The following is a 20,449-nucleotide window of genomic DNA, read 5'->3' as shown; positions in this document are numbered from 1 at the left end:
ATCAAAATGTTTGATAAAATGTGCACATACTTTTAATCTATGTTTAATATCCCTTGGAAAAGTTAAAATATTTTTCATTGTGGATATGACACACACACACACACACACACACACACACACACGCGCGCGCGCACACACAGCCATTCTGTCGGTGTTGATGTTGCATACACTCTACTCTTCGCCATCACTGTCCAGTATTTACAGATTCATAAGCCACCACTAGTGTCTGCACTCTAGGGGGATATTCATCATCCTGCTGCTTGGGAAAGATACCCTTTACAATAACTCTGGAGAGTTTAGATGCTAAAGACATTCTCATATATATTATATCACACATTTAGATACATTAGATTATTCTTTACGTCATTCAAAGTCTCTTCTGTTTTAAATTGTGTGAATAATTTGAATTTACCAGGAAAGTCTTAGAAATAATAATGATAATTATAACAATAATGCATCATAATATATTTTTGATCATATTTGTATTACTAATATGAATTTATAGGTTAAAGTAAATAACTTACATCAAAACTTAATTCAGTAATTCTTCTCTCTGCTATGAATATTGCTTCGTATCTGCTCTTTAACAACCCTATTTTGTCTCTAAAACATAATTTAGAACCCATTTCCCTTGGCTACATAATAGATGTTATATAGCAACGTCCATATATCTCAGTATTTCTTAGCGATATAAGAATGTAAACAATAAAAGATGAATTAATTCTGAATATCATATTCCATTTATGGTCCTGATGTAAGGAAAAGTAAAATATATCTATTTTCCTTACTTTTGAGTTGAGATTATATTAGATGGAGTTTCTTCATACATGACTTCATTTACATGAATAAATACATTTTGCAAACTGTTTAACTCCCTTTTTAAAGACAGTTCTGAGCTGTATATTGTTGATGGTGCATTCTCCTTCTCCATTAGCCTGGATATCTCTGTTCTGTTTTCTACTTTTATATTCTACTGACAGTTTAAATCTGTGCATCCCATCAGTCCTGTAAATATAATAATCCTACAGTAAACCCCAAAATGTATACAACATTGGAACAAAGTCATCATGTTAGAAGTTTCATGTCTCTGAATCCAAACTGAGATTGCTCAAATGATGTCACTTGTGTACCTTATTCAGATTTGAATATAAATCTGCTGGAATTATCATCCAACTGTTTCCACATGCTGGTAATCCCAGACTGGCCAATGTGTGTAACATTACTGGAATGTCCTTCGCAACGCCCTGACATGCAGTGGACAATTTGGATAACAAAGCAGAGATAACAGCACTTAAACACACACACACATACACACACACACACACACGCACGCACACACACACACACACACACACACACACACACACACACACACACACACACACACACACATCCAATGACAGCGTGACAGCAGTGATGTCAGAGCTGAAAATCCTGCAGGATTGTTCCACTCAGAGCTACAAGTCCTGCTTCTCTGTAGTGTAATGTAAAATAAATGTAACTACTCCTTTATGTTAAATAACTCTGAATATATTACTAATTCAAGTTACAAACATTAAAATTATACAGAAAATATATGTTTGTTTCACTGTTATAAAATAAAAGCTTTTAATTTGTCAGGTTATTAAACCCACAGAACTCCATCAATCAAGGATCAAACTATCAATGAATAAAGAAAAGTAACATCAAACACAAGTTAGGACATGAACTTTGTTCACAAGGTTTTTGTCAGATTTGAAATGGGCTGGATTGCTGTATTGTGGGAAATGTAGTTTTTGGTCAAAGCACATGTTTGACCTATTTATTTTTAGACACTCTGACCTTTTATGCTCTTGCGGGCCACATAGAACGATATGGTGGGCCACATTTAGCCCCCAGGCCTTGAATTTGACACATATACTCTAGATGGAATTTACACTTCAAACCACCCTCCATCATCTGCATCCTGCCCCATCCTCTTCTCACTATTCATGACCGTAAGAGGAATTCATTTCAGTTTCACTCCTTTAGACAAGAATAGCTAAAATAAGAATGTGAAGCAGCAAGAGTGAAGACGACGAGTGTTGTCTGATTGTTTCTTGGATTGCTCCAGTAGCAAACAAATATCCCTCCGTCGTTTGATGAAATGCTTTAATGTTCATCCTGTTAGAAGCTTATTTTCCACTGGCAGCTATCCACATATTCTTCTGGACTCACGTTCTTCCCTAGGAGTTTCATGCATCTCAAGGCTCTTTTAGATTGAGATCTTCTCTCTCTCTCTCTCTCTCTCTCTCTCTCTCTCTCTCTCTCTCTCTCTCTCTCTCTCTCTCGGTTCTGTGCAGTAACTGTAGCAAGACTTTCTCACACTGTGTGTTGTCTTTGGCTCTAGCAGCCATGCTTAATTTCCCTTTGTCTTCTGCAGCACAGCCGCTGCCAAAATTCATTTGAAATGCTTGAATTTTAAAAAAAAGCTGCAGCAGAAATGAGTCTCTCTCTGTGTCATATGGATCATGCAATGATGCAACTCCATCGACTCTTCGGTATTTTCTCACACAAGGCCTCCTCCTCTCACATGGGCTGCACATAAGCGCATGTCTGCAGCACAAAATCAAATTTAACCACAAAATAACTCCCTTATTCCCTATTCGCTTCAGAGTGGATCGTTTTCCTTGAGTGTACCTAAACGCTGCATGAACTCATTTCCCCCTCATTTGTTTTTGGGGTTTTTTCATCCAGAAAGACAAAATAGAATTTTTTATGGCCATAAAATGTTGTAATTGGTCTCTTTCATGGTGAGGATGTCTCGGTTAGTTTCACATGTAACACACAAACAGGAGCGTGATATTAATTTTCTTATCCAACCCTCAGCAAGAGGATTAAAATCTATTTCTTTGATGAAGTTTAATGATGATATTATGGTATATGGATGCTATAAATACTACTTTTTGTTGATTCTAATATATTTTCATAAACGTAAGTGTTGATTTAATTTTATAGTGATCATTGGAGCATAACTAGAATGCAATATATAAGTTGTGGGTGTTATTTTGTCCACACCCTGTGTCTGAACACACAGATTTATTCAGGGTCTTTCCCCTATGGGGCACACTGAATAGTATTTTTGGCATCGGGCTGGTCTAGCCGCCCACTTATCTCCCCTCCGCATGTGATTTATGCAGAGTCAGTGCCCCCCCCCCCCCCCCAACACAAATCTGACCATCTTAGGGATGGAAAACATTCCCTGCTGAGTTTTCCCGCCAGTGGATTCGCCACCACCATCTGTAAGAGACACTAAAAGCAGATGTAGAGACCCATAAACACAATCCATACAGACAGACAGAGGAACACACCTACAGTAGGTACACACACAATGACGGCTTCATGCATGCATGAACGCATATTTTTATCGCAAAAACTGAGAAGCAGAGGTAAGAAGGATGGCCGGGGCTTTTAAAAAAAAGATGAAGAAAGATTTTTGGTGGAGCAACACGGAATATTGAGCACAACCCTTCAGTTGTGATGACATCATTGTTTGGGGTCACATGTGATTCAGCTCTGCAAAGCCCAGTGGTGTTCTGAACTGCAGGTTTAGATCTGTATAAGAAAGATAATGTTAGATATTTGCTATGGATCCCTAAACACTAACCACATGTAAAAGCAGTATCATTAGCTTTACAGGTAAAATATTTGGACAAATGTTTTTCCTCATGAAGCCAAAGTTGTTATCTTTTAGTTTTTTTCTGCAGGCAACATGAACATCTGTCCAAGATCTGATTCTAGTCCATCAACATTTATAAAATTCCCACTGGAAATAGTGAAAACTTTGGTTCTGCATTAAAAGTCAGAACACAATGATCACGATTAGGGTTCATCCTCTGGGAACCATGATTTAATGAATAAATGTTCACGGTAATCCATCTAATAGTCACTGATACACCTCTGTCTGGACTAAAAGAGAGAAACCCTGATTCACATTTATCAACAGCCAACAATAATAGTTTCAAAATCTTAAAATACTTTCATTCCTCTTTTCATATTTGTCCAGAAAATATTTGAAGTGGTGACCCCTTTATTCTGTGACAAACTGATCTTCTAATGAAGGTCACGCCATCTTATGATAAATTATTGTCATTTCACTAAAGGAATTTTTCATACCTTGCCAGAAAGGAAATGATAGACAAAAGAATTGTTCAGTGGTGTAGTCTTTACCTTGTGAGCAATAAAGTATCAAGAATAAAACCCAAAAAACACTTATTTTGGCTTGTTTGTGTAAATTGTAACATTAATGTCAGTAGAAATAATACATTTTATTCAAATTTATTGTTTGTAACAGCAACATCTGAGGTTTCTGCAAGTTTTTCAAGATTTTCTGGATCTCTGAAATGTGTCACCAGTTAAAATTCGTGTTTGCAAGAAATTCTAATAATATGAGAAGCCTGGTAATAAAATATTGAATGTTTTTGAGCTGCTGGTAGATCCTTGGAGTTAACATGACAAACAAAAAAGTCCAGCACTCTGAAGTAACTCTCCTGGTGTTTGCAGGAATCCAAGTTTTGATCTCAGCCTGTGCCTGAAATCCGAGGGAGAAGCGTGAGCCGCCGGCCAAAGCATGAGGAAACAGGACAGGAATGGAGGGCAAAAAAAAAAAAAAAAAGACCAACAGTGGAAGAAAAGTCAGGTTTTGAAGTTTTGATTCAAGTCTCCCACATCTGTCTACTCGCCTCGTGCAAGAATCCTGGAATCCCCCACCCCCTCATCATCACCGTGTCACACAAACACACACTCAAAATGTGCAGACTCCATTCCAATCCATCGGTGCGGGGCATGAAAACAAACATTTTCAAGGAAGTTCTTAAGCCAAATGGCAGATAAGCATGGCTGCTAAATGAGCACACACTCACACACACACACACACACACACATGCAAGCATGGAGCGCAAGTTAATGACGTGACCTGACACTGAACTACTTTTGAATGATAAAGCGAGAGTGAACAGATGTAGAGGTGAAAAAACTCTAGGGCATGTTTTGGTACACAGTGTGGTTTTTTTCACAAGTGTGTGTGTGTGTGTGTGTGTGTGTGTGTGTGTGTGTGTGTGTGTGTGTGTGTGTGTGTGTGTGTGTGTGTGTGTGTGTGTGTGTGTGTGTGTGTGTGTGTGTGTGTGTGTGTGTGTGTGTGTGTTTCTGCTCAAAGAAATCTTAACAGTCCACCCAACCATCACAGCCCCCAGAAACACATCGTCATGTGAAGTCGGTGTGGAGGGCTGTGACCCGAGAGTCGAGGGAGGCAAAAAAGTGTAGCCATCGCTGTGGGGGTTACACACACACACACACACACACACACACACACACACACACACACACACACACACACACACACACACACACACACACACACACACACACACACACACACACACACACACACACACAGCTATTGTGCACTTACTCCAGCCAACAGCAACTTACTGTATACTCATTTAACAGAGCCTTTTGGCTCTCCCCCCTCCTCAAAATGCCTTCACTGGTTCCTGACTGGTGGAAACAGGAAACAGAACCCGGTGCAGAAACCAGGTCGTCTCTCCGTTTGGACGCATTTTGTTTGTGAACTTCACTTTCCTCCTCCGCTCTGAAGGAACACACACTCAATGCAGTAACTTGCAGCGCGACGCTGTCAGCAGCCAAGTCCTGTTTGGTTTCCTCCCAGATCTGAATTCTGGGTGGCACAGATAACATTGAAACAAGGAACAATTTCATGCTCCTGCACTCTGGACTCTTTTTATGGCTTTAATTGTTCCATTAAGGTGCTTCAGGGGTCTGGGAATGCTTTGTCATACACACAATGTGTGTGTGTGTGTGTGTGTTTAGCATTAATGACCTCAGGTTCATTAGTGTTCGAGTGTATTCTGTCAAAGAATTCAAAGAGTTCTGGCATTTTAACGCTTCTGGATCTGAACATGAAGACTGAACTGAACATTTATCATCATCGTTTCCTGTTTCAGAGTCGTGTCATGTCACGGGCCGGGTTCACGGAATGCACTCAAAACACACGATTGCTTTGATTAAGATGGTGTGTGTACTGCCGTTTCAGATGCAGACTTTAATTTTTCACAGTCTCTTGTAATCAAACTGTTGATCAAATTATATTTATCCTGAAAGCTCATCTGTGACTTTAAGCATGTAAATATGTTTTTAATCATACTATCAGAAAAGGAGCTGCAGTTGATCACAGTGATCATTTAGCGGAAGATTAAGTGGAACTGTTGTTTTACTTCAGATATCCTATCAGTTGCTATCTTGTATTTTGTTTCTCTCCCCTGTGCTGCAAGAGATCCCCTGATCTCAGCCTAACAGGCTTTTCTAGGGTGATTAATGAGGGCGAGGACCTCTGGGGCCCTCAGGGGATGGCGAGGGCCACAGCCCTACGGCAGCTGACTGCATGTTTCCAGCTCATACTTAACTTTTATTTCACCAAAATCTACAAGTGACAAGCCGCTAAAAAAAAACCCGAGGAAGGAGTGTTGCAATAATTATTACAGCCTGTTTACTACCAACCATTTTCACATTTTCAGATCCACATCTGTTTCTAGAAAAATGACAGAACCATGAGAGGCAGGATGTGATCATTTAATCTTCATATCTGAAGGTTTTGAAGAGATACAATTTTAAAAACCAGCAAAAGAGAATTGATCGTTCCAGTAAGGATATTTCAGCGTGCTGTGAAGGAGAATGGGTTGTTGTCCAGACTGATAGTACCATCTAGTGGTTCAAACACTCTGCTAAGGAGGCCAACGGAAGCCGTGACCCTGTGAATCGGGTGATATCAACCAATCAGACATTGATTTTAAAAAGATGATCTTTTATCATCAGGATAACCATAAAAAGATGGAACTTGAAGAATATTGCAAGATAATCCTGAGAAAGAATAATGAGAGAGAAAAATGAGAGAAATATTGAGAATACTGAAAATACAGAAAACTGACGATGCCGACAGAGAATAATGTGAGGGAATAATGAGAAAAGACTCTGAAAGAGAAAACTCAGACAGAATAGTGAGAGAAAAAACTGAGAGAGAATTTTGAGAGGAAAACCTCTACAGGTCGTCCAGCTGCTGAAAAGAACTTGAATCTGCTGCTGAAATTTTATTGCACGGTACAGTAATATAATTCCATCTCATTTTTAGCGTAATAATCACACCAGGACACTTCAATAACTTAAATCTGATTTATTTATTTTTTACTCATCACTTTGTCTATTTATAGTAACTTTAAATTTGAGTTTTTAGTGTTTTTCTCTTAAAAATAATCAGAATGTATACCATATGTACTTAGTACATACAGTATATACAGTACTCTACATATATACTGCATTTATTTTGGACTGGGCCCTGGTGATTTCTTGGGAAATACTTATTGCTTAGACTTTATCATAGCGCGTCTATCCACCTACAAACATGACCTATACTACTAAAATAGAGGAATAAAGGTGGAAGATTTTTAAATGACATTTTACATGTAGATCATGAGCTTTTAATTTTGCTCAAACACTTCAGTGGCTGATATCTCAGGCCGACATAATCTCTGTACTGTTTTCTTGTGATCACTAAAACACTTCTGATGTGGTATTAATTTGTTGAGAAAACCTGGATTCCCATGACCCTGTGCAGACAAGGCTTAAGATTCCTGCGTTGATGTGCTTGAAGTTTCTACTAATACTGACTGAATAAAAATTCACTTTCATCACAAGTCGTGCAAAAAAGGTGCTTTTAAGTTGCACAGATTCAAGCAGTCGTGTTTGTAGTTGTGGTTTTAGAAGGCAGGAGTGTGTGTGTGTGTGTGTGTGTGTGTGTGTGTGTGTGTGTGTGTGTGTGTGTGTGTGTGTGTGTGTGTGTGTGTGTGTGTGTGTGTGTGTGTGTGTGTGTGTGTGTGTGTGTGTGTGTGTGTGTGTGTGAAATATAGAAGCTATTTACCCCCTTCACGTTTGTGTCATTATATGATATTAAGTGAAGAATTATTTGTGAAACATGTTGGATTTTGTCCACAGATGTAAGAAAAGTTACAAAAAAAGAAAATACGAAGTACAATCATCCATTCTGTCAAAATATTTCAAAAAGCACTTTTTAAAATACTTCATGCACAATAAAAACTTTATTCTTTGCATGCATTATAGCTGATCTGAAAATGAACCGCTTCCGCAGATTGTCAATACAAACAATACTTTAGCTCTACATTAAGAAGGTAAAAGGATGAGGAGTTTTCTGTATCAATTACTTTGTAAATCTTACAGTATTCAGGCCATTTCCTTCACACACCAGTAATTGTGCTTAAAGTTACAGGTTTAGAGTTCACTTAGTTCAGGTAACTCATTACACAGCGTCCATGAATGTATGTGTTAGTGTGTGTGTGTAGGACGGGCTGCTTCAGACGCAGCTCGCTAGTTCCAGACACGATGGGCGTCTGGTTCTTCATGTGGAAACGGACCAGGTGTCCGACTGTCAGGAACACCTGATCACGCGTCCGCACCTGATCACACACACACACAAAAAAGATACAGCAGGCGTGAAAATGGATTCCTGCTCCTCCTGCTGTGGAATAAAAGATCATCACTGCTCTACCTGTCCATGTGGGTCCACCAGCAGCACGTGGTGAACTGTGGTTCCCTCCATGCCGCTGAGGACGTACTGACCGGAGGCGGAGCCGCTGTCCCTGACCAGGAAGTCACCACTGCATGTGAGGAGGGACTCGGCCTGCTCTCGACCCAACCTGGGATGAAGGAGACGAAGTGAACCAGGAAGGAAAAAAGGTTCTGACGGTTCAAGGATGTGGATTCCCCACCTGCCGTGGAACCAGACCTCATCCTGGATCAGATCCTGGGTCTGAGTCTCAGACAGAAGACTGGACCGTTGAAGACTGAAGTCAGAACCTGGTGAGGATTCAGTAGAAGATCAGTGTGGGATTCTTCAAACATGATTTAAACTAAGACAACAGACTGAATTCAACACCTTCTGTAATGATTCATATGATCACAACCTAATATATAATCAATCACAGGCAGGGGTGTCAAACTCATTTTCACTGAGGGCCACACCAATATATCAGCTGTCCTCACAGGGCCAGATGTAGCTAATAAATGTAACTAAATTTAACTCAATGTAATGTAAAATAAATGTAACTATTCCTTAGTGTTAAATAACTCTAAATTTATTACTTATTTACCAGTAAGTTACAAACATTACTGCTGCATAGTAAAAAAAAACAACGTTTGTTTGTTTCTCTGTTCTAACATAAATTCTTTGAATTTGTCATAATATTAAACACACAGAACTCCATCAATCAAGGATCAAACTATCAATGAATAAAGGGAAGAGAAAAAAACATCAAACACAAGTACTGCATTGTGAGAATTAAAGTTTTTCTCAAAACACACTTTTGACCTACAGTATTTTAAGACACTCTGACCTTCTATGCTCTGGCGGGCCACATAAAATGATGTGATGGTCCACATTTGGCCCCCGGGCCTTGAGTTTGACACATGTGCTTTAAAGTATCATCGTTTTAACTATGAACTGATAGTTAAAGTGTTTTAATGGTTGCATGTAAGTTTGCTAAATAATGTGATTTCTACAAGTATAACATTATATTTTAATATATTTAACTGAGTTTTACAAACCAGCTTGTATTCATTATAATGCAGCAAACATGGGATGTGTTATTCTATATTTTTAAATACTAATTTATTATATAATAATATAATAATTATATTGTATTATATTATAATAACATAATTTATAGTATAATTTATAATGAAAATTATAATAATAAACCTGTCATATATGTGCATATATAAAATTTCGACTGAAAGTGTACTGATGATTTTAACCTGCAGGGGGAGCTGTAGTTCCTTCTGCCATGGCGCAATTCTCCTGCTGTGGAGCTGGTGGAGATAAATAAGCCTGAAACAGAACTAGATGAGTCACACAAACTGAGGTGCTCTCAACAAACACACTTAAAGCTCAACAGCTGATGTGGATGACAGGAGCCGGGTCACATCAACACAAACTCCAACAACATTTAAGTTTTCTTCTGCTCCTCAAATGCAGTTATTATACAAAACAATGCAGGATAAAATAAAAATGTCAATCACATATACTGGTAATAAACATTCATTCATTCATTCATCTTCTAACCCGCTTAATCCGCAAACGCAGGTCGCGGGGGAGCCGGTGCCTATCCCGGCAGTCTCAGGGCGTGAGGCGGGGGACACTCCGGGCACGACGCCAGTGCACCGAGGAGCCACAGAGAAACAAACAATCATTCACACACACACTCATTCCTACGGTCAATGTGCGACCGGCCAATCAACCTGAAGCGCATGCTTTTGGAGGTGGGAGGAAACCGGAGAACCCGGAGAGAACCCACGCAACAATTATAATGTATTTCCACACACTGATCATATCATGTTTTCTCACCCTCTGGTCCTCAGTATCCTGGTCATCCTCTGTTGTGGCGGTCTGGTGCTCCGGCCACCCAGCGGGGGTCATCCCTCTGTGGATCACGTTGTAGTATTCACCGTGTTCACCGGCTTCAGTGTCACTCCTTGCCTCTTGGTCTTTAATTGTCGTCACTGGATGCCATTTATGACAGAATGTCATGTTTGTTCTGCAGGAAGTTACACAATATTCACAGGGTGACCCTGGATGTGTGTTAAAATGCATGCAGTTAACATTAAGTACACACACGTACACACACACACACACACACACACACACACACACACACACACTCACACTCACACTCACACTCACATACACACATGCAAAGAAACACATATTGAGGATCATAATAATAGCCTAGAACGCATGTGTCAAAGTCAAGGCCCAGGGGGCCAAATATGGCCCTCTACATCATTTTATGTGGCCCACGAGAGCATAAAATGTCAGACTGTCTAAATAAATAAGTTGAAAAGTGTGCTTTGACTATAAACCACATTTCCCACAATGCATTAATTCAGCCCATTTTAACTTTGACACAAACATTTTTAACAAAGTTAATGTCCTAACTTGTGTTTGATGTTATTTTTCTTTATTCATTGATAGTTTGATCCTTGATTGATGGAGTTCTGCGGGTTTAATAACCTGACATATTGAAAGAATTCATGTTATTACAGAGAAACAAACAAACTTTTTTTTTGTGCAACTGTAATGTTTGTAACTTGAATAAGTAATAAATTCAGTTATTTAACATTAAGGAGTAGTTACATTTAGTTACATTACATTTAGTTACATTTAGAGAAGTGTTTATCTGATTGTGAAGATGTTATGGTTGGATATTCCTGCTCTGCTGTGGGGGGGTGTGGCAGGAGGAGTGGTTGAACTTGTGGGCGGAGCCTCGCCCCCACACCTGTTGCTTGTCTCCACACCTGTACCTGATATACAGTAGCTGATGAGCCTGAGGCTTTATAAGCTGGTTTGGCCTTTGGTTGTTCTTGTGTTGCTGCTCATGACTCCAGTTTACTAGATTTGTGTTTTCTTGATTTTTGCTTTGAATTTATTAAAATATGGAGAAAAAAAATTCTGTACCTGCATTTAGGTCCAAATCCTACTCGGTGTGACAGAGACAGATTATAATCAGATCAGTAAATCAGACTAAATCAGATTTACTGATCGGCAACGAGTCAACCAATGTTTAAATGTTTGTTTTGGGTTTCGTTTAGTTTGCTGCCATTTATGTTGAAATATCTGCAAGCATGTGGAGGCAATGTGTGTGAATGCAGCACAAGCTCTCAAATAATTTGGAGTTTTCATCAATAAATTTATTATTTTGTAATTAAAAATGTCAAATAGTTGTGAAAAATGGTCCTCGTGCAGTATGGGCAACAATAAAACCTGTTCTAAATATAAGTGTCTACCCGGACACTTTGTTAAAAAATAAATCTGCATTTTAGAACAAAAAACCAAGAAATAGTTTCTTAAAAATGACCTAAACAATACAGTGTAATCCTCTGTTGATTTAGCAAAATTATGTTGATTATTCGAAAGTGACTACAGCTCTAACAAGATACACAAACACTACAACTAAAGAACATGTGTCTGACGCAAGCTCATATGAAAGAATTGCTATCTACTGCAGAATGACCTGTTGGAAATAAATATCACTCTTAATTTTATTTGATTTCATAATTCAATTTAAAAGCGGCTGTAGAAAATGAATGAATAAATGAATGAATTTGATTTCATCAAAAAGGGGTCTGTGGCGTGAATGACAACCTGGGGTTGGATGAGAGGACCGAAGGTGTGTGACTGAGAAGTTGGCGGAAACACGTGTCGAAGGCTTGACCGATGCTGCGGATGACCTCCCCCGCCTGACCCCGGGAACACTCCAGGATGTGACACGCTGGCAGAGATGGACACAAAACAAAGGGGGGGGGGTTATTACACCATAACGACGGCCAGACACCCTGCTCATCAATGACAGATTAAACGGCCCTCACCTCTCTGATTGAAGCGGTCCTTGGCAACGTAAGCGATGTAGTCCGCCATGTCCTGGACAAAAGAATCAAGAGTGATTGAAACTGTGTGGATGGAGCCGATCTGTGGCCTCAAATAGCTCCAAGATGCAAAGTCCTGCATCATGTGTGGCGTGTATTTAAACACAGCACAAATAGATTAAAATCATTCAGTAATGAAACTGACTCAATAATTTGAGTTTGACAGCAGTGACTGTCTGCTAACATGAGTTATCTGTCTGCAAACATGAGCTACAGGTCACGTCAGACCAATTCAGAAGTGGGGGGGGTGGGGGGATTTTACTACCTTTTAATTCAATCTGTGAGGATGAATAAGCTGTTTCCTCTTTCAAGAATAACACACACCGTCTTCCAAGGAATGTCCTGTGGTTTTACTTCAAGTCAGTGTGTTTGTTAATAAAACAGTATTGATTTGTAGATCGCACATGTTCACGTGTAATACAACAGAAACCATCCCTTATTCTTTATTTAATTGATTCGATCCCTATCAGCTGAATAGCTGTCACCATAAAATCTAAAGTGACTTTAATTCCCTTAACTGTCTATCATGTGTGAGACAATTTAGGCCTAGAATGACCTGACAGATTATATTAGATAATTAATCATGGAGCTTTAATCCCATAAAATATATTTTGACATATAAATATTAAATATTTCAATAAATATTTGACATTTATAAAGAAGCTCTTCAATCCGTAGAAACCAAGTGAATTCTGTCATAATTAAATAATAGTGACAGGGAAATAGATCAAAAATAAATATGAGTGATTACTGTATATTGGAGTAGATTCAGGGACCCATGCAGATGATGAGTGGACATACCAGCATTGTTGGACAAGTTAAATTTAAAAAAAAAAAAAAAAGATTCCATGATTTCTTTTCTTGAAATCATTCATCTATTTAATATTATTTTATTTTATTTAAAACAAAATAAATAAATAAATAAATAAATAATAAAAATATTAAAATAATCAATTTTAATATTCTCTTACAATGAGAGAATATTAAAAATAATATTATATAAGACAAATTTCTACAGCAGAAATAAATCTATGAACACAGGGAATTTGTCTATAAGTGCAAAAACAAAAAACAAAACGAAATATAACACCATTTGTAAAGCATGATGGCATAGAGGAAATTATTATATATCATTGGAATTCTTCTTAAACTTTTATTACTCTATCTCAAATTTACAGGATGTGCAAACAAATTACACACATTCATAAATACCAACACCCTAAGTATGCCTTTATTTTAGTTAAATTGTTATTCCGAGAAAACAATAACATAAATGACATAGAATATTGATAATAGAAGGGATATATATAATCCTAACGGGGTCTGTTTTGGCTGTGGACCACGTTTTATCTAATTACTGTCTATACCTGTCCTCCATGAACATGTGTGTTTGTGAACCATGAACATACCGGGTCGCCTCCAGAGGCAAATGAAATGGCCTGCATGGGATGATGGACAATCTTCTGAAGAAGAGGAGCAGAAAAACACCAAAACAAAGGAAGCTTTTTACTCCATGCTTCAACAGTTTAGCTGTGTGGTAGTTATTATTTGATTAAGCGTGCTGAAGTTGAAACCTGTGAGGAGGCAGCGATCAGAGTCACACTGTCTGTGGAGACGGAGAGGACCACCCTGTTCCCAGAAAACTGGAGGTTGATTCCACCCAGAACAGCAGGCAGCTGTCTGCACACAGGCTGATGGTGACAACCATCAAAATCACTGTTCTGCTAATGTCTGTGTGTGTGTGTGTGTGTGTGTGTGTGTGTGTGTGTGTGTGTGTGTGTGTGTGTGTGTGTGTGTGTGTGTGTGTGTGTGTGTGTGTGGTGTGTGTGTGTGTGTGTGTGTGAGTGTGTGTGTGTGTGTGTGTGTGTGTGTGTGTGTGTGTGTGTGTGTGCATTAACTGTATTGGTATGCGACTGCTGCTGAGTGTGTGTTACTTACCTTTTTATTTTTCACTGTCGTCTTGGCATATGCCCTCTCACACAGTCTGCTTATCGCCTCTCTGCACACGCAAACACAAATACGCAGATTATAATCACATACACACACATACACGCACACACACGCACACACACACACACACACACACACCTACACACACACACACACACACCTACACACACACACACACACACACACACACACACGCACACGCACACGCACACACACACACACACACATTTATTATGTCTAATAATTAAATAATTACATATTAGTGTCTTATATTTTCTTGCGTTATGCTTACATGTCTTGCCAGAGAGAAATATTGAACTTTAATTACATTATTTTAACTAACAGTTTTGAGTTACGTACATATTATCACACATACATGAATAAAAATAAAGTGTTATAAACTGTGCTGCTTTCAAGATGTATAAGTCTTGAAATGTAATGTAAGTTTCTTCCATTATAGATAAAAATGCTCCAAATAAAACAAAATGTGAATATTATCAGTGGTGTGTGTTTCAAATAGCCAGACAGCACAAACTTCACCACTCCTAAATAGTCACTTGATTGTTTTTATGATTATTATATGACTCCTTTATCATAAAAATATGATTCCAAAAGTTTGAATCAGAATAGAATCTATATTAAATTAACAGTTATTTGAAGAAAAATCAATATTTCACTCATGGTTGTCCCTCTGGATCCAGATCAATACCATCCACTCTGACACCAAACTGAATCAAGATCAGTTCAGCTCCATTTTGATCACAATCACATCTCTGCAGAATAAATGTGTGATATTTGTCCAGGTTGTGTGGACATTAATCATTAAGTTAAAAATAAAAAGAATCGTACAATTGTCCAACCGTGGTCAACAATCATTTTTAAAATTCTGTATCCAGTTGATGACCTTTTGTAACCCGGCTCACTAACAGACAGGCAGAGGGATGCACAGATTAATGCAAAGGGGTGTCCTCAGAGCTTGTTTTAGTTACTAAACAAAGACATGAATCCAGATTTGAATCCACTTTGGGGTTGGTCAACTTCCAAAAGCTTCACAAGATAATTCTGGGAGACTGTGACGTGATTAAGGGATCGGAATTGGTAAAAATAAAATTCTGTGTAAAAAGTATTATTGTAATCACATGTCAAAAACTTCAAAATATGTTGTTTTATGAATCACATTGTTTTTACTTTAAAGTTTGGTAACATCTGAAAAGTAACTGTAGTTACTCGTGTAACTAAAGATGTCATGTGAATGTAGTGAAGTTAAAAAGATGTCTAAATTAAATATATTTGAAAAAGAAGTACTGAGTAATAGAAGTACGCAGATGCAGTGCAAATACTTCACATACTGGATATGAGAGTAAAACAAAAATGTGGGGCCAAATGTGGCCCATCAAATAATTTTATGTGGCCCGCGAGAACATAAAAGGTAGGGTGTCTAAAAATAAATGATTAAAAAAAAGTGTACTTTGACCAAAATTTATCACAATGCAGTAATTAAGCTAATTGAATTTTTGAAAAAAGCATTTTGAACAAAGTTAATGTCCTAACTTGTGTTTAATGTTATTTTTCTTTATTCATTGATAGTTTGATCCTTGATTGATGGAGTTCTGTGGGTTTAATAACCTGACAAATTAAAAAGTTTTATGTTAGAACAGAGAAACAAATGAACATAATTGTCTACGCAACTGTAATTTTTTGTAACATGAATAAGTCATAAATTCAGAGTTATTTAACATTAAGGAGTAGCTACATTTACGTTACATTACATTTAGTTACATTTAGTTGCATTTATTAGTTACATCTCAGAATGAGGGCTCGTCTGCTGCTCTGGATCGAATCAACCTCCAGATTTCTGGGAACTGGGTGGTCCTCTCCGTCTCCACAGACAGTGTGACTCTGATCGCTGCCTCCTCACAGGTTTCAACTTCAGCACACTTAATCAAATAATAACTACCACACAGCTAAACTGTTGAAGCATGGAGTAAAAAGCTTCCTTTGTTTTGGTGTTTTTCTTCCCTTTTCACTCTTCTCATAACCCCATGAAGGCCATGTCATTCGTCTCTGGAGGATAACCACGATGTTCAAGCTCTACAATGTTTTATATGGACAAACATCCATGGTAATATGGAATGACAAGCAGAGACAAATGATCATTATTGTATGGAAACTTCAAATTTTATTATAGTCTGCCACTCTGTAACGCATCAGAGTGTAAAAACATTCACACTCTGATGTGTGTTAATCTAAAAGTGCATCTAGAAGTGGAGGTCGTAACGTGAATTATTGACTCTGCATTGATAAGCTGCATTCAGCCAGTCAAACATCAATAATGTGGTGGGGGTTTTTTTATTGATAAATGTTATTAAAATGTGTAATATCCACATCTAGTTGTTGGCTCAATTCAAATTCAAAATCGAAAATATAAATGCTCGTGTTAAAGTCTTCAAATACTGTATCAACTTTTATGATTGTACCCCCATTATTTATATTCTACTGTAGGTTTTTTCTACCAGAAATATTTCTGTTAATAAAGAGATGCTAATCAATGAGCTCTTTCATTGTCAGACAAAGCTTGAATACACATTCCAAAATATAATAGATGGAAATTAGATTAGAAAATCTGCCTTTAAAGTAATGAAAACAAAACACTGTTTTATGCAAAATAAACATCTGACATTGGGGTCAGAGAGGTCACACACTCACCCCCACCACCACCACCACCACCACACACACACACACAAGTAACATCCTACTACACAGGAAGCAATGCATTTTACCAGGAACTGCGTTTCTCCACAACAAAAAAATGAATGTAATGGATTGAGGTCTGTCTTCTCTCTCCTAATAAGAGCTATGTGAGATTATTTGGAGGAAATTGATCTAATTGGATTTTCAGAGCCATCATTCAGCAGTCCTGATGGGAACAGAGCTCGTTTTATCCATCAGCGCTTTTGGGAGAAAAACTCCAGTTTATGAACAATTACATGTTTAAATTGATTTTGTCCTTAAAACATAAACAATAATGTGAAGAATCTCAGAGTCTGACTAGAAGAATTTTTGAATATGATGCTGGAAAAGTGATGATCTACCTGGAAAGGCTTGGCACAAGAGTCGCTGTGGGGGTGGGGGTGGGGCATGTAAACATGTAAACACTGATCATGTGACGTGTTGGAGTACTTTAGAAGATGTTGAACAATCTGGTGCTCGTAATCTCTGCACACTGGGTATGCAGATGGATGCAGTTGAAGCAAAAACACTGGAATGCCTGCGTAGCACAATAAATACTGTTTGCTGTTTCTACTTTTTTCATTCATTTTCATAATGTTGATTTAACACCTTCTTTTTTTGTTGTTAGGAGATAATTTTACATTTTATTAATACTTAATATGCGCAAGGCAATAATCAGTTCATTTTATTAGTCTTCTTTATCCCACAACTATTCAAACATACGTTTCAGAAATGATTTTAGTTAGCATATTCTGGTTAGCAGGTTTAATCAAAATCCTCCAGTAAACATATTCATATTGTGAGGTCTGCGGTGGTACCGTACCGCGTGACGTGTTTTCTTGTGTCGAAGTCGAGCGTTCTCATGGACTGGGTCACCTCCACACTCCCCATGTACTAGAAAAACACAACAGAAGCCCAGAAAATGTGAAAAATACAGATAATATGTCTTTACCATTTGTCCTCAGAGAGACAAATCAGACATGAATGAAATAAATCAAACACACACACACACACACACACACACACACACACACACACACACACACACACACACACACACACACACACACACACACACACACACACACACACACAAAAGACAGGGAGGTTATCTTTCCAATAAATCTCAAGGATGGGAGATTTTGTGTAGCACAGTTCTGTTAACTTGCTCAGAATCTTCCACTATGCAGATGACACAGTTTTTTACATGTCTGATGATTCCAACAGTCCAACCTATTCAACAGGTTTCTTAAAAAGTGTATTCATCTGGGTTAGTAAATGTGAACAATTTAATGAATTTCATTTCATTTTCCCTCTTTTTATCTTTTGCACCAGTCTTTGTCTGGACTCCCAAATAATTGCTGAAAACTACAGAATGCAAGTCATCGAGTTTTAACTAAAACACACTTAGTGTGCTGCAAAAGAAAGGTGCAAATCAGAACAAAAATAATTACATTCAATGCTAAATTTAATCATGTCTAATTTGTCTGATGGTGGTGCCACAGGAAAATTTGAATTACACTCTTAAGTCTGCTTCTATTGGCCAGGAGCTTCATCACAACAGACCCTATAGGCTAGAGGCAGGATGAGTAAGTCCATTGACTTGGGGGGGGGGGGTACAGGAGGAAATGTGGTGCATTTGTTGAATCAGACAGTCCATTCTCATTTCCATCAGTGATCAGCTCACAAGCCCTGCTCCTAATTACACACACACACACACACACACACACACACACACACACACACACACACACACACACACACACACACACACACACACACACACACACACACACACACACACACACACACACACACACAGAGGAAGAAGCAGTGTAGACCTAGAGAGGAGCAGAGAGCCACGATGAGTCATTACTGCCTATACGGAGAAAGAGAGAGTGTGTGAGAGAGACGGTGCAACTATGTGTGTGACCCCCGTGTTCATATTTGTGTTCATGTCAGGAAAGAAACTGTAACCCCTAAACTCTCCTCCGGGATCCCATATAGGAGATTAAATTCACTCTTTATATTGACAAAATCAATATTCTGATAATAAAAAAATACAAAAAATTGTAAGCAAATTGTCAACAGAGAAAAACGAGCAGGTCAGTCAGGTAGAGGAATATCACACACACACACACACACACACACACACACACACACACACACACACACACACACACACACACACACACACACACACACACACACACACACACACACACACAAGACACACAAGGTACCTTGATGTGATGGTGAACCGCTCTGCTTGTGGTCTGCTCGGAGCCAGGGGGGCAGCTGGGGGTCAGTGTGATGGGTCTCCTGGTGCAGCTTAGAGCAGAAGGGGTGAGAATGTTCCCAGTTGATGGGGGCACACTTTGGGAATGTTGGCTACGGAATCTTTGATTAGTTCCTGAACCCCAGTCACCGGTGGAGAAGGATCTATCGGGGGTCACTTCTGATGTGCAACCCCTGGATCGGTTTGCCTGCCCCCTCAAGCCGTGCAGGCAGACAGGGCTTTGTAGGCGGATGTTTGCCATGCGTGGGATGAAGCCCCTCAGGGTGGACACCCTGTGGTGGTGGTGGGGCATCCCCGGATCGAGCTGGGCAAAATCAGATTCTGAGCAAAAGTCCATCTTCAAGGGCCGATCCTCCAGAGTCAGCGATTCGTTATGCAGACGACTGTATTTTGTTCGCTTCAGCATGCCTGTGGGAGAAGTGTTACGATGACAGATGCAGGTTGATTACTGATAATGCCGTAAAAAGTGAAGATCTACCTGGAAGAGGGGTGTCTTTGTTTTCAACCGGGATGAGATTTGCTCTCTCATAATAGGAGAACTTGACCGTGGAGAGGATTTTGAGGTCAAACAGGAAAACAACTAAAAGAAATTTTCAAGAAGGAACAAAAAGAAAAAGAAGAAGAGACAGGAAATACTTTTTTTTTGGATGAAATTACTCATCATTTGATCTTTGAGAAATGATCTTATAGCATCTAGTGTCCTCAGAGGACCACAAGAGATCCCCACCACACTGTAGCAGATTGAACTCACCTTAGTGGGACAGGGGGCCGTCCTGTCACGCTCACCACCGTCCTGTTCACTAACACACACTCACTCCACTGCCAGGCTTCCACTTCTGCTTCACCTCCGCATCCACCCCCCTCTCCTCTCTTTCTGAGGCACAATCATTGTGCAGCTTTTTATGAATTAACTTACTCTTTTTTTTTTTTTTTTTATGAATGAGA

General features: G+C 38.8%; 1 protein-coding gene across 3 annotated transcripts; it reads right to left on the bottom strand.

Annotated features, from left to right (window-relative positions):
- Nucleotides 1-7,923: 7,923 nt before the first annotated feature.
- On the bottom strand, nt 7,924-20,390 carry LOC137597778 (SHC-transforming protein 1-like). 3 transcript variants are annotated; one of them, XM_068318364.1, is made up of 14 exons: nt 20,256-20,390; nt 19,983-20,084; nt 19,449-19,912; nt 18,029-18,099; nt 14,464-14,524; nt 14,100-14,216; nt 13,935-13,988; nt 12,469-12,520; nt 12,245-12,371; nt 10,448-10,637; nt 9,859-9,931; nt 8,814-8,901; nt 8,594-8,741; nt 7,924-8,501 (listed from the first exon to the last, which is right to left on the bottom strand). In XM_068318364.1, exons 3-14 carry the CDS (start codon nt 19,908-19,910, stop codon nt 8,328-8,330), a joined length of 1,617 nt encoding a protein of 538 aa, XP_068174465.1. In that variant the 5' UTR covers nt 19,911-19,912; nt 19,983-20,084; nt 20,256-20,390; the 3' UTR covers nt 7,924-8,327. The 3 variants fall into 3 exon arrangements, with proteins under 3 accessions (XP_068174465.1, XP_068174467.1, XP_068174466.1); XM_068318366.1 differs by having other exon boundaries at nt 13,935-13,985; XM_068318365.1 differs by lacking the exon at nt 19,983-20,084 and having other exon boundaries at nt 20,256-20,378.
- Between the last annotated feature and the right edge of the window lie 59 nt (nt 20,391-20,449).

Source organism: Antennarius striatus, chromosome 1 (assembly GCF_040054535.1).
Source record: "Antennarius striatus isolate MH-2024 chromosome 1, ASM4005453v1, whole genome shotgun sequence".
NCBI lineage: Eukaryota > Metazoa > Chordata > Actinopteri > Lophiiformes > Antennariidae > Antennarius > Antennarius striatus.
The sequence above is the reverse complement of the archived record's forward strand: the minus strand, read 5'-3'. Positions and strand labels throughout refer to the sequence as shown.

Excerpts from the sequence above, each read along its gene's own strand:
- LOC137597778 (XM_068318364.1), bottom strand. The coding sequence starts at position 19,910 with ATGCTGAAGCGAACAAAATACAGTCGTCTGCATAACGAATCGCTGACT. Across the intron at positions 13,989-14,099 it reads TGATCGCTGCCTCCTCACAG|AAGATTGTCCATCATCCCAT; the intron begins GTTTCAACTTCA and ends CCTCTTCTTCAG. Across the intron at positions 8,742-8,813 it reads GAGGTCTGGTTCCACGGCAG|GTTGGGTCGAGAGCAGGCCG; the intron begins GTGGGGAATCCA and ends CCTTCATCCCAG.